Source organism: Copadichromis virginalis, linkage group LG19 (genome assembly GCF_057382275.1).
Source record: "Copadichromis virginalis isolate Kocher_CV1m ecotype Utaka linkage group LG19, C_Virginalis_male_GT1.1, whole genome shotgun sequence".
Taxonomy (NCBI): domain Eukaryota; kingdom Metazoa; phylum Chordata; class Actinopteri; order Cichliformes; family Cichlidae; genus Copadichromis; species Copadichromis virginalis.
In genome coordinates, this window is record NC_140636.1 from 22118269 (window position 1) to 22133272 (window position 15004).

General features: G+C 42.1%; 1 protein-coding gene across 5 annotated transcripts in view; it reads left to right on the top strand.

The window, feature by feature from the left end:
* The window catches only part of actn1 (actinin, alpha 1), a 57083-nt gene extending 42099 nt beyond the window's left edge, over positions 1-14984 (top strand). For 2 of the 5 annotated variants that reach the window (XM_085442571.1, XM_085442570.1), the window contains exons 10-22: positions 95-325; positions 1152-1299; positions 1455-1605; positions 1896-2004; positions 2383-2523; positions 7635-7817; positions 8646-8780; positions 9307-9486; positions 10948-11094; positions 13187-13267; positions 13588-13653; positions 13951-14109; positions 14396-14984. In XM_085442571.1, the coding sequence (XP_085298697.1) occupies positions 95-325; positions 1152-1299; positions 1455-1605; positions 1896-2004; positions 2383-2523; positions 7635-7817; positions 8646-8780; positions 9307-9486; positions 10948-11094; positions 13187-13267; positions 13588-13653; positions 13951-14109; positions 14396-14554 (1890 nt within the window). In that variant the 3' untranslated portion in view covers positions 14555-14984. The remainder of the gene's footprint in view (positions 1-94; positions 326-1151; positions 1300-1454; positions 1606-1895; positions 2005-2382; positions 2524-7634; positions 7818-8645; positions 8781-9306; positions 9487-10947; positions 11095-13186; positions 13268-13587; positions 13654-13950; positions 14110-14395) is intronic. The other 3 variants (XM_085442574.1, XM_085442573.1, XM_085442572.1) reach the window with 2 other exon arrangements.
* The last annotated feature ends 20 nt before the right edge of the window (positions 14985-15004 follow it).

The following is a 15004-nucleotide window of genomic DNA, read 5'->3' on the forward strand; positions in this document are numbered from 1 at the left end:
ACTCATTTTCCCTCCATCTGCCTCCTCATAATCTCATCCTTTACCACACACACATACATACATACACTTTTCCACACATTACACAACACCCCAGTTGTTGGAGTGGATCCGTCGCACCATCCCCTGGCTGGAGAACCGAATGCCGGAGAACACCATGCAGGCCATGCAGCAGAAGCTGGAGGACTTCAGAGATTATCGCCGCCTCCACAAGCCGCCCAAAGTGCAGGAAAAGTGCCAGTTGGAGATCAATTTCAACACCCTGCAGACCAAGCTGAGGCTCAGCAACAGGCCTGCGTTCATGCCCTCTGAGGGAAAGATGGTCTCGGTAAGTCAGGGCAGTTTCTGAAAGAACAAACTTGAAAAAGTTTGAGATGTCAGAAAACATTGTAACTTTTTTTACTCTAACAATTTTGCATTTTCTACTATTACATAATATGAATAATTACGCCGTGACAACAATTACATAAACATTTTACAATTTGTAAAGTCTCAAAACATCAGGAGGCATTTTTCCCATTATAACTGTGAAATAAATAGTATACGAACAAATCGAATAAGATTCCACCAACTGTAACTTCACTGTTTTCAATTCCCTTTTGGTTCAGTCTTAAAGCTTTCATTATTAACTGAAAAAGGCAATAAAGCCTCATCTGCAAAGCATTTATCAAAGCTCAAATACAGCCAGACAAAAGTAACAACTGCTTTTGAACTTCTAAATGGCTCAAACCAAGTTTCTAAAACCATTTTTGTGTAATTAAGGTGCTCAACATTTGCACATGCAAATTCCAAGCAATTTGAATGCATGTAAAACATTTAGCATTTTCAAACAGTGCAACAAATAGTACCTTAACATTTTACACTCAAGGTTTAGCAGTCTCAGCTCCACGTTGAGGACTGATCTAAACAGAATAAGTCGTCACTCCTTAAGTAGAATATATACAGTTGCTAAGTACAGACTTAAGACAGTGAGCCATAAAAGTAAATGTGAGGTTTAAGTAAAGTAATGTTATGTTGTGGATGTGTGTATTTGTAAAATAATATATGTAGTCGCAGAACATGAAAGCTGTTTTGTTTACTTGGATTTATAGCTCAGATTTTCATCCGTTGAAGTCACAGCCTGTTTTAGACTGTTTCTCCTTTGCCTCATGCAGGACATTAACAATGCATGGGGAAATCTAGAGGGAGCAGAGAAAGGCTACGAAGAATGGCTCCTCAACGAGATCCGCAGGCTGGAGAGACTCGACCACCTGGCAGAGAAGTTCAGGCAGAAAGCAGCCATCCACGAAGCCTGGACTGAAGGTATCTGCTGTTTTGAAAAAAGTGCACATATGAACATAACGAACCAGAGCGCTCCTGTGTTTAGTGCTGTGTGGCTGAGGTAAAGTAAAAATGCAGAAGTATAGGTGGGAGATATTTTAGCTTTAATGATATACTTTCTGTGTCTCCCCCTGAAGGTAAAGAGGACATGCTGCAGAAGCGGGACTATGAGACGGCCTCTCTGTCAGAGATTAAGGCTTTGCTGAAAAAACACGAGGCCTTTGAGAGTGACCTGGCGGCACACCAGGACCGCGTGGAGCAGATTGCAGCCATTGCACAGGAGTTAAAGTAAGAGAAGTGAACACCTTCTGTGGATCAATAAAAGGATGAAGTAGAGTTGGATAATTTGAGGGCTCCTGTGCATTTACAGCTTGCCTGTTTGCACAGTAAGAGCTGAGCCTACAACTAGGACATTCTGCTCATTCTTATTTCACGCCACATAAAACACAAAATCAACCAATCAAGATGACAGACAAACAGGAACAAAATTCTTATCTATGAAAGATGATTAATGTGAGTTAAAGCTGCTCTGCTGCAGATAACGAACCACTTGTGTTCCTGTCTCTTTTGTGCTCCAGTGAGCTGGACTACTATGACTCCCCCAGTGTTAACGCTCGCTGCCAGCGGATCTGCGACCAATGGGACGCTCTGGGAGGTCTGACCCAGAAACGCAGCGAGGCTCTGCAGGTAACATGGGACAAGCCCAAAGGGAATCGAAAGTAAACAACCTAGCAAAGAGTCACATTTCTGACTCGCTTTAAAGTGTTTTAAATTCCCCCTGTCCTTCTTTATGCCGGTGAGGGCAAAAATTTAGAGATGAAAGAGTTTTTCCTCACAGTGAGAAACTGTGACGACAATTTCAGAGTTTCTGCTGGCCTTGAAAAGCCTTTCAAGTTTAGAGACTTTATTTGTGAAGATATAACCCCCCAAATCCCTCTGAGCTCTGTGAATGCTCATGCAAAAAAAAAAAAGCCTCCACGAATTCTTAAATTTCACCCAAATAGACTTTGAAGGTCAATAAAAACCCTGTAAATTTATGTTTATCACATTTTTAATGCTCAACAGAGAACAGAGAAGCTCCTTGAAACCATCGACCAGCTGTACCTTGAGTTTGCCAAAAGAGCGGCTCCGTTCAACAACTGGATGGAGGGTGCAATGGAGGACCTGCAGGATACATTTATTGTCCACACCATTGAAGAGATCCAGGTGAGATGGGGAAAAATACATGCGACTTTAGGGAATAAATAGAATTGTCAGCCTTTAAACACACAGCAGGGGTTATGTAGCTGCGAAGTTAACGCAGGTATTTGTTCGTTTGGTGCTTCTTTACTTTCTTGATGAGCGTTGGCTAAGCAGCTATCATCTATGTCAAGTTAATGTGAAGAAGCAACATATTGCCTGCTACCATAACAGCATATTGCACCTTCTAGTGGTACATAATGGTAATAAATGAACATATGACCAAGTTGATATATCTTCAGCAAACTAAATAGATGCTTTGGATAAGTCATAATGGTTGTTACTTTACATTTCGCTGAGTACTTCTTATGATGTGAGACTACTAAAATCATAAATATGCTAAGATTTATGGTTTTATTTCATGACTACATTATTATATGGAAACAAATTCTCCAAAACTTTTGCTCCTAGCTAGTCCAACACCGTCTGTTTTAGAAAGATCAATCAAACTCTAAAATGACCGGCTCAATTGTGCAAAGTGTGCTTCTGTAAAGTTTTGGTGTACGATTTACCATTATCTAAATATTTAACGACTTGTCACACAAAAAACAAATTCCATTAATTTCAGTTCCATTCAGTATTCAGAGCCTTTGATCTGTGGGCTAGAACAGGGAAGGAAGCAACAGCAGAGTTCAACAGGAATGGGCTCTCTTTTGTCCTCACCCCCAACCAGCTGCAGCAGATTGCTGCCCTTCCTAAGCCTGGATCTGCCAGAGGGTTCTTCTCGTTAAAAAGGGAATTTTTCCTTCCCGCTGTCACCAAGTACTTGATCTGATTATTGGAGTTTTCTCTGTAATATTTCAGGGTCCTGAGGTGACTGCTGTTGTCATTTGGCACAATATAAATAAAACTGAATTGAATTGAATTTCAAGGTCAAATGACTCCAGGGGTCCGTTCTTCGTGCCTCGCTTACTACATCCAAGATCAAATCATCGTGCCAACTTTGAGCTCGCTATTCCGGTTCTCCGAACACACCTGTTGTTGACGATTAGTACAGCTGGATGAAGTAATGTGAGATCACTGGGTGGCTTAAAAGGGGCTATGCATCGATAGTAGAAACATTGATCGGCAACCCTTTGATTGGTCGGCGAAAATGTCGAAGGAGCGCGCTCAGTATTTTTTGGCAGCAGAGCAAGAACTCTTGATTGAGGGATTTCAGGAGTTTCAGAGTTTAATTAAAACGCAAGAGAACACTGCAAAGGCTGCAAAAGCAAGGAGAGAGGGCTGGCAGAAAGTTTCTGACAAATTAAACTTGTAAGTAATTTATTATATTATATTACATTATATCATATTATATTATATTACATTATATCCTCTTTCACATTAGAGCCACGACAGGACCCACTAGAACATGGGAACAAGTAAAAGTGAAATATAAGAATATTCTACAGAATGGTAATATTTATCACTTATATTGCTTGTCGTCTCTTGGAAAGAGACCCTGGAATAATCTGTTTGTTTGTTTATAACAGCAACCAAGAAAAGGGCAGAGCAAAAAAAGACAGGTGGTGGTCCTGCACCCCCTCGTCAACAAGTTGGTTAAGTAAATAATACCCTCACGGGAAAATCGATATCTCTCTATGAGCACACTGTCGCGCTGAGCTAAAGGATCCTGTCTGTCCCGCAATATACGCTGAATTCTGAGGACTCTCCTTATCAATCTTGCACCTTCCGCAATGGGTGGCTCGCGTATACGGACAGGACATGGCTGCGACAGACTTCCCAAATCCACTTTCGCTTTTATAGCCGTGGTCTCTCATCTTGATTACACGAAGTAATTTACAATTACTACTCTGAAATATGAATTACATCTGTAATAATCAAATACATGAAATAGAATGATTAATAGTACATTTCCCTTTTTTTAGGAAATGACCTGTATGTATCTGTATGAAATCAATGAAAGGATCAAGTACTGCATTATCTTTAGTTACATTGATAATATTTATTTATGGTAAAACAGTGGTAAAATATCGCTGTTGCTTTCGTATAAATGAAGCGGACATACCTGAGTGGCCGCGATCTAATCTTGTTTACATAAAGTAAACCTGCTCCCAAGCAGGTTTACGCTTACGGATCTGTTGCTATGACAGCAAGTCCCGGATGAGCTTCGGAGAACCGAACGATCCAGGATCACGCGAAATCGTCAACAATCAAATCCAGCTAACTTACTTAGCGAGGTACGAAGAACGGACCCCTGGAGTATTCTAAGATCATATGAAAATTATGAACTGGACAACAAGCAGGGTGTTTTTGCTACTTAATGATTAAACCGCGATAACATGAGCTGACTGTTTGTTTTGAATTTCTCTCTATAGCTGCTTAGCACTGAAATTGCATTAGGGAGCCTATTGTTAACAGTTAAGCACTTCCAGGTTTGTTTGCACTATTGTGTGAGGTACTTCCTCTTTGCCACAAATCATATTTGATCTAACAGAGGAGAATTCCAGCCCAGTGATAGGATGGCTGTAACAGAAAGCTTTCATAAAATAAAGCACTGTCTGGGGCCTCTTTAAAACTGAATTTTTTTTAAATTAAAAACTCTCAGCAGGTGGATGTTGTTCTCTTCTGATGGGCTTTAGACTTAAATCTAACATTTATCAAACAGATTTGACACAGACACACAGACATGGATCTTCTCATCTCACTCACAGCAGGAATGCAATTAAACACAATATCAGAGTTTGACTTTGTCAGATTCTGGTATAAAACCATAAAAGCAGATGCAAGCAGACCTAAGCAAGTTTGTCTTAACTAATGAATCAATCAAGAGAACAAAAATGAAAATGCAGTTGTTTGAATCAACACTTCATCAGACTGAGGAAGCTTATATTACATGTTTGGTTTTGGCTGCTTCTTTTTAAAATAAATCTTTCTTAATATCTCTGCACAGTGTTATATAAGTTCCATATCACTACAGTTTTTAAGCAAAAAAAATTCAAACTCAAATTTTTTTATATTTCATAATTCACAAAAAAGGCTAGTCAGAATCAGAAACTTTATTGTCATTGTCACGAGAACAACGAAATTAAGAATGGTCCCCGATCATTGCATCATCCCTAGCAATATCAAAATATAAATAAACCAATAAAATTCAATAAATAAAATAGAATACTTAAAATACTAATAAGATGTAACAGTGAAACATTCACATACATTCCCACACATGTTTCAGAGTGGCGTGATGGACATTTTTTTTTTGTAGTATTCAGATGTGTTATTGCAGTTGGATAACAATTGTGTTTGAGTCTATTAGTCCTTGCTCTGATTGCCCTGTACCGTCTGCCTGAGGGCAACAGTTCGAACAGGGAGTGGCCAGGATGTGAGGTGTCTTTTATGATGTTTTGGGCCTTTTTAAAACAGTGGGCGTTGTGTAGAACTTCCAGTGTGGGGAGAGGGCAGCCAGTGATCTTTTGGGCGGTGTTAATGATCCCTTGGAGTGCTTTCCTCTGAGCCCCTGTGCAGCTAGTGTACCAAATACATATGCAGTAAGTTAGAACACTCTCAATGGTGGCTCTGTAGAAGGACACCAGCAATCTCTGTGTGATGTTATTCCTCCTGAGAATTCTCAGGAAGTACAGTCTCTGTTGGGCCTTTTTCAGCAGCTCGGAGGTGTTCACACTCCAGGAAAGGTTCTCCTCTATATTGACTCCCAGGAAGCGGAAGCTTGCCACCCTTTCTACACAGTCCCCATTTATGAATAGTGGTTGGATCTCTGCCTTTTTCCTTCTGAAGTCTATTATGAGTTCTTTGGTTTTTGAAGTGTTGAGGAGGAGGTTATTGGCCTTACACCATGACGTCAGCTGCTCCACCTCGTCTCTGTACGTAGACTCGTCTCCCTTGGAAATGAGCCCCACCACTGTGGTGTCGTCTGCAAATTTCACAAAGATGTTGCTGTGGTGGCGAGGAGTGCAGTCATGTGTGTAGAGAGAGTAGAGCAGTGGACTGAGCACACAGCCCTGGGGTGAGCCAGTGCTGAGACTCAGGGCTGAGGATGTGTGATGGCCAACTCTGACTCTCTGTCTACGGCCCGAGAGGAAGCTGTTGATCCACATGCAGGTGCTGTATGGAAGCCCCAGGTCTTGTAGCTTGGCCACCAGTTTGTGTGGAAGGATGGTGTTAAAAGCTGAGCAGTAATCCACGAAGAGCATCCGCACATAGCTACCATGCTCTTCCAGGTGTGTTAATGCAGCATGGAGTGCTGTGGCTACAGCATCTTCCGTGGACCTGTTTGCTCTGTAGGCAAACTGGTGTGGATCCAGGCTGCGGGGCAGGGCTGCTGTGATGTGTCTGCGGACCAGCTTCTCAAAGCATTTCATTACCACTGGGGTGAGTGCCACCGGTCTGTAGTCATTCAGGCCGGTGATGTGGGGCTTCTTAGGCAAGGGGACTATGGTGGAGGACTTGAGGCAGAGTGGGACAGTCGCCTGTGCGAGGGATTTGTTGAAGATCCTGGTGAAGATCCCAGCCAGCTGTTCTGCACAATCCCTCAATATTCAACCTGGCACACCATCAGGACCCGCCGCCTTCCTCGGGTTAACAGCCTGCAGCATGCGCCTCACCTCGTGCTCTTCCAGGGTGAGGGTGGTGCTGCTATGGGTGGCGTGTTGCTGCTGTGGCTCCAATACCTCCGGTACCCTGGTCTCAAAGCGGGCGAAGAAGATATTCAGCTCCTCTGCCAGCTCCAGGTCACTGTCCGCAGCTCCGAGATTGATCTTATAGTTGGTTAGGTGCTGGATGCCTTGCCACACCTGCCGGCTGGCATTACTCTTCAGATGGTCCTCAATCCTCCTCCTATAGTCCCCCTTCGCCTCTCTGATGCCTCTCTTCAGGTTGGATTGGGCTGTGGTGTAGTAATCCCTGTTGCCAGACCTGAACGCAATGTTCCTCTCCTTCAGCAGCTGCCTGACCTCCCGGGTCATCCAGGGCTTTTGGTTGGGATAAGCCCAGATCCATTTGACTGCTGTAACAGTGTCTATGCAGTGTTTTATATAGCAGAGAACACTGTCTGTGAACATTTCCAAGTCCTGATGTTCAAAGAAGTCGTCCTAATTGTTTGTCTACATTTTGTGTCTCAGGGATTAAGCACAGCCCACGAGCAGTTCAAAGCCACGCTACCAGAGGCTGACAAAGAGCGCTTGGCCATCCTGGGAATTCACAATGAGATTGCCAAAATTGTGCAGACCTATCACGTGAATATTGCCGGCACCAACCCCTATACTACCATCAACCCACAGGAGATTAATGCCAAATGGGACAAGGTAATATAATCAATAAACATGTAAAATGTTATGTTTTTTGTTTTCATTTGTTGGTGTTTTCATGTGTGGGTTTTTCCCCCCTTTTTTTTTTTTTTTTTTTTGTGCATGATGAGTGAAAATTTGGGGTCTAGTGCATTTTTTTTTTCCCCTTTCAGTTATCCATTCCCTTCTTAATCCAGATTTTTAAGTGATCTGGACTGTCCATACATCCAAACAAGAAAGAAAGAAAGAAAGAAAGCCTGTGAAGGAAATAAAAGCAAAAATGTACACGACAAAAACTTTGGATGAGGCATAACATAGTAAATAATAGAGGTCTTGGGAGAACAATTGGTAAAGAGAAAAACATCAGGGAAAGAAAAGCTTGTTTTGTGTCATGTTGGTTTTTATTACTTTTTAATATTTAATCAGTCAGAATACAAACCCACATTTTATTGCCTACAATTCTGCATACCGTAATAATTCAGAGATAATTAAATTTAGAACAAAAGACTGGGAGAAAAAGGCAGGCAACAAAAGAGACAACAAAGAAAATGTGAGCTCTTTAAAGTAACGTAAAATGAGTATGGCAGCTCCAGTCAAAGCAAATTCATGCTTTGGTAAGCTTTAGTGGCATAAGAGATTTATTTTTATATTCAGTAAGGGAATAAGAACTTGTGTTATGAAAAGAGTGAAGCGCTGAGAGAAGATCTTTTAAAAAAAAAAAAAAAATGGGGGGGGAAAAAGAGTTTCTCCATTCATTACAGGTTGCGTTGTTCCCATCTTTATTATAGCCACACGACTCAGTATTAACGCACTTGGGTGTTTCCATCAATCTCCCGGCTGCTGTAGGTCAGGCAGCTGGTGCCGCAGCGCGACCAGGCTTTGATTGAAGAGCACGCCCGGCAGCAGAACAACGAGCGTCTGCGCAGACAGTTTGCCAACCAGGCCAATGTCATCGGGCCTTGGATCCAAACCAAGATGGAGGTCAGTGTGAGCAGAAACCGCAGTCGGAGGAGCACGTTATAAGTTGAGAATGAGGCCAGAGTGATGGTTTGGTCTTTAGGTCTGAACTAGAGGTTATTAGTTTTTTTTCCTGTCACAGAATTTCATATTCAATTTCATATTAAATAATGATAAAATATATAAGACTTTAGTTTTGGCTTTTTGATAGTTGCTCTTATTTGGTGTTAAAATATTATTTGATAACACTTTGAAATGTGGGAGCTACTGTAGCCTTATATAAAGGAGACATTTTCGTGTTCTTGAAAGCTTGATCCAGGCGGTACTTACATAATGGTGACATATGTTATATTCAGTAAAATAGCAGAGATGCTGTCCTTTTAAAAAAATAAAAATAAAATAAATTGATGAACGAAAAGCTTCAAAGCCAGGCTGTGGTATTTGATTTTTGACTATTCTTGAATGGATTCATGTGTGCATGTCCTCCTCTCCGCTGTGACTCATTGTTCTCATTAAAAGGTGTCATAACCTTCTCTGTGTGCTTACACAGGAAATTGGCCGCATCTCAATCGAGATGCACGGCACCCTGGAGGACCAGCTGACGCACCTCCGCCAGTACGAGAAAAGCATCGTCAACTACAAGCCAAAGATCGACCAGCTGGAGGGAGACCACCAGCTCATTCAGGAAGCTCTCATCTTTGACAACAAGCACACTAACTACACCATGGAGGTAAACATTTCTTCTGGCGCCAACAAATATTCACATTACTGTTCCTAATTTCACTCCGGCTTTTTGACTCGTCTGTCTGACTTGTCTGTGTCCTGTGAATACTTTGGTTTTCTTGGTTTCCAAACACTACAGAACAATAGATGGCGGTATGTTTACATGCCCACAAGAAAGCCTTTAAGAATATGGAATTTTTGGCGGTTTACCATCTGGTCTTCAGTGTACAGTATCAACTTTCTGGCTCATGAGCCAAGTTTTGGGGAACTATCCCCGCCAAGAATAGCTTTTACAAGCCAAACTAATTTGTATTTTGTCTGCATAATTACAGACATATTTTCCAAACTTTTATGTAGGCATCTGTCCAGAATCAGCTACTGGGAAGCAACAAAAGCACCTCGTCTACTGTTTTTTAGTAAATGAAGGACATTCTTTTTTTCTTATGAGAGTAGATCTCTTCTTAATCTACTTTCTTGTTGTCTCACACAACAAATTACATGAAAATATTAAAACCAGCAATAAATTCACTAAAAGCTCATTGGTGTATTTCTGTGCCAGCGAGCTCTACTGTTGTCCAAAAATTAGAGAAGAAACACATCTGTTAGCCGTGATGTCGCCCTTTGTTTAAGGGTCAGTCCCGTATATACAGTCCTCTCCATACACCACAGGTGTCGAACTCCAGGCCTCGAGGACCGCTCTCCTGCTTGTTTTCCAACTAACCTGCCCTTGTAGCTTCTTATTGGCAAAGCACACCTGATCCAGGTAATCAGCTGCAGGTAGGGCAAGGATATCTCAAAAACAAGCAGGATGCTGGCCCTCGAGGACGGGAGTTTGACACCCCTGCCTTACACGCACTGATCTGCAGTTGAAACTAGTCCCCAGCAAGTAGAATATTGGCTCCTGTTGCAATGTTTGCCATGCTCGGCTGGTTTAGTAAACTATTTTGCATATTTGTTTGTGTTTTGACCATTTTCTAGCTGCACATATTTGAGCAGAATCTAATGGATTTGAACCCTGAGTACCACACGCTGTAAAATCAGTGCTGAGAGATGGTATAAACATGGTTTTGCTGTTTTTATGGGCTTTGTTGACATGAACATAGTTTGGAGGATGCTGTTTTATACACAGCTGAGTGAATTGTACTCAGTCTGGAGTGCGGTTGATAGACAGCCATCATTTTTCACTGTAATCTTTGTACCTGTTAGAGCAAAAGGGCAGACAAATAATAGAATGTGCATTATCAGCATTCAGATAGTTCTAACATTTTATTCTTCAAAAGTTCAATTTACAGTCTATATCTGACACATCTGCCTTGTACTGAGCTGCAATTTTCCTCTTCTCTTTACACAGGGCATAAAACAATCTACAAACCACCTCGGCTAAAGCTCAGCTAAAACCAGTCCCTCTGAAACTCTTCTTTAGCCCACCTTAACACTTCCTTCGTCTTCATCTTTCTCTCCCCTCCAGCACATCCGTGTGGGCTGGGAGCAGCTGCTCACCACCATCGCTCGTACCATCAACGAAATCGAGAACCAGATCTTGACACGAGACGCCAAGGGCATCAGCCAGGAGCAGCTTAACGAGTTCCGGGCTTCCTTCAACCACTTCGACAGGGTCAGTACTCGCACTGTGCAGGCACACTGGAGAGGTCCGGACATTTGCAGACAGCTTTAGTTTGTTTTAAACTTTTTTTGACATTTGGGAAATATGCTTTTAGGTTCCTTCACTAACAAATTTGATGCACCTCTCATGTTTGTCTGATAAATGTGAGACTAAACCAGCTAAACACAGAAGAAGAAAAACGGTTTTGCATGTTCAAGCAACCGACATCAGACACTAGCTGGTTAATTAGCATGCTGTACCTCATTTGCATTCAGCAAATGAGATGAAAAGGTTTCAAAGTGCAAGTTGCACAGTTTGACAAGGGTATTAACTCAGACTGTTTCCTGGCCAGGTCTTTGGGGTTTCTACACATACACGCACCAATAGCAACAACCTCAAACCTCTTTGGGAAGTGCCAAAAATTCCTCTATGCAGGAAAAACTCTGAACTTCTGAGGTGCCCTTTTGTGAGCTTTATGAGCTCTAGGCTAACCATGTACTGTCTCTACTATTAGACAATGCATTTTTCCGAAATGTCAAACTATTCTTCTGCAGATTTAAGTAACACTGTGGCATGTGGAGTCACTCATTTTTCTGTATATTCAGACATCACCAGCAAAGCAAAGAAGATGAGGTGAGGCTGTATAACCTAACCGGTTTGAGATCATTTTTTTTTATCCTGTCATGCTGCCCGACGTGTGGCTAACAGCAATCCTTTAACCAGAAACTTGAAGAAAATGAGTGTGTAGAGTAGAGTTGTTTGTGGAACGCGTAAGGGTGCACCCAAGTGTTATGGCTGGCTTGAAAAGAGACTTACAGTTCAGTGACGCAACATTCATCTTTAAAAGCTTTCAGACATTTTTGGAAAAGTGGTAGTCTGGCAGAATGAGCCTCAAGGCTCAGCTGGATGCTTTTGTGATACGTGAAATTAAGATGGAACAGAAGAGGAATATTAAAGTTCACATTACAGGCTTTCCTTGCATAGCTGCCTCTGTAAAGCTCCTTCTCCTACCTCCAGAGCTTAGTGTTTACACTGGCGCAGACATGTCAGGAGCAGCATCAATTATGGATGAGATTTTATTTATCTCCACCATCCCACCCCCGCACATTACCATAAGTTCATGCCTTCATCCGGAGCCATCCTATTGTTAATCAATACCCGAGCTCAACAATCAGAGTCCACAGGAGCACAAATGTAGACCTCGTCCTGCTTTGGTTTACACATGTTTAGCTGAAAGCTCAGCTAAACACGAGTTGGTAGATGTGATGGGGACCTAAAGTGCTGCAATTATCTGCTTTTTAAATTCTACTGAGGATAAAAGCAAAAAGTATTTCCTGGTTGTCTCAGGATTCACATCTTTCTCTGAAGATTTTCTTTGTTCATGTTTAATGAACAGCTTTTCTGACATTGCTTGATTAGCCAGATATTAAGCCAGATTAGCCAATACTGAAAAAAATAACTGAATAATGATGGTGGTTACAGCTTCTCAAATGGGAATAGTTGAGGTTTACTTCATCTTCTCTCATATTAAACTGAAAATGTTTGTTTTCGAAACCCAAACTGACGCTCTTAAACCATCTGATTTTGTGATTTAAAAAAAAAAAAAAGACTTATGATTGTAACTGTTTTATGACGTGCTCACTCCAGTGTTTTGCTGTAAAAAGAAAGTTCTGCTTCTAAGAAGGATAACCATTGTGTTGCTAAGTACATGTGCCATCAATGATATCGATAACCTCTCCACAAGGTCCTGTAGTCTGCCTGCCACACTGCACATTAACGCCTCTGAATGCCTCGCCAAGCATGGCAGCACTGCTGCCACCGTGTGTTCACCTGCCAGATCCTAATGAATATGCACTGTGTTCTCTGTTTTCTATCTCTTGTGCATGGCCCTCTTCACCCCCTCACCTCTTTTTGCCCCCACCGTGCATGGTGCACTACGCCCTCCCCCCACCCACTTCTACTCCTTCCCCACCAACACCACCTCACCTGTCCTGCCCCCTTCCACCACCACTCCCTCACCTCACCACCACTGACACCCCTGTATGTGTTGCTGCATGGCCTGTGGCCCCGACGCCTCGCCTGGCACTGGCCTCCCACACCCCAGGACCACTCGGGCACTCTGGGCGCGGAGGAGTTCAAGGCCTGCCTGATCAGCCTGGGCTTCGATATCGCCAACGATGCACAGGTACTTAATTGTAACCACGCCCTTACGGTGAGAGGTTTAACTGGTTTCTTTTTTTGTTTTTCTTTGGCTTTTTCCCCCTTATACTTCAATCCCTCCCCTTCGATTCTATTCTTGCTTTTCTTCCTCCTCTCTACATGTCCCTCTGTGGTTTCCCCCTCACCTTGCAACATCCACATCGCGAATTGTGTGGATTTCTTCCTTAATTCTACTCTTTTTTTTTTTTTTTAACCTTTAATGCTTCACATGGCTATCCCTGCCCCTCCTTCTCTGTTTCTCTCTTTTCCGCCTGGTTTTGTTTTTCCCTCGCTGACATCTTGTAGAAGAGAACAGGAATCATGGACCCTGAAGACTTCAAAACCTGCCTTATCTCCATGGGTTACAACCTGGTAAAGCCATGTGCAGTTTTCAAGTATGACCATTTGTTTATGTGTTAGTAACAAGAAGCGGTAATGAGATTTTTTTTTTTAACCTTAAATATGATCAAATACTGTGCTGTTGATGTTATTTTGGACTTGTCTAATTTTTTTTAAGTGCAATTCAATTTATTCTGAACTGCTTAAAATTTGCTTGTTTATTACATACTTGCACATTAACAGTAGGACAAATATATCACTGCATGCAGGGTGTTAGTCATTTGCTGTGCTTTGTGCATCGTCTCTCATACATCCTCTCTGTTACCACAGGGTGAAAACGAGTTCTCCCGCATCATGAGCATAGTGGACCCCAACAGAATGGGCCTCGTCACCTTCCAGGCATTCATCGACTTTATGTCCCGCGAAACAGCCGACACAGACACCGCCGACCAAGTCATGGCCTCCTTCAAAGTTCTGGCAGGGGATAAGGTAAAGTATTATATTAAACAATACACAGCCTATATATATTGGTAAAAATTAAACATAGATAATTCTGAAGCTTAATCCTTTAGAATTGCACTTAAAGTGGTCATAGTTAATAACTGAGCGCTAACAATGAATGGCATGACTACCATAAGTACACAGGAGATTATCTGCAATACATCTCAGCTCTGCAGAGCTTTTGACCATCATCGTTTGTTTTCCTGGCTTTTCTATTATCTTATGTTTGTCTAATTTTGTAACATCTCTTGTTTGTTTTTGTCATGCCTGTTAGAATTACATCCTAGCTGATGAGCTCCGCAGGGAGCTGCCCCCAGACCAGGCCGAGTACTGCATCGCTCGCATGGCCCCGTACACTGGCCCCGACGGTGTCCCCGGAGCCCTCGACTACATGTCGTTCTCCACCGCCCTGTATGGAGAGAGTGACCTCTGAACACTGTCAGTCGTCCTGGCGCGGGACCACCAGCCTACTCTAATCAACCGCCACGTCCTCCAAAATGCCCAGTCACCACCCTCCTGTTCATTTTTTTTTTTTTTTTTTTTTGGTATGTCTCTGGCCTTATCTTTTTGTCATTATCCTATGTCTCCTCCTGCTTTTCTCCCCCTCCACCTGTCCAGCCTCTCCACCGCTCCCTCACACTCTGTTTCCGTTGTATTTGCTTCCCACGCAATGCAGCAGCTCTCCAGGTTTACAAAGAGGGAGAGACAAAAAATATTTTTTCTGTTTTTATTTTCTTGTTGTCATTGTTTTTCTTCATGAAATGAATAAAGTTAACATATTTTATTATACTGAACAAAAAAGGTATTTTTCTTCACCTGATTGAAAATAAGAGACAACAATTGTAATAAAGAAAAAAATGCTATACTTTCTCTTCTAATTTTG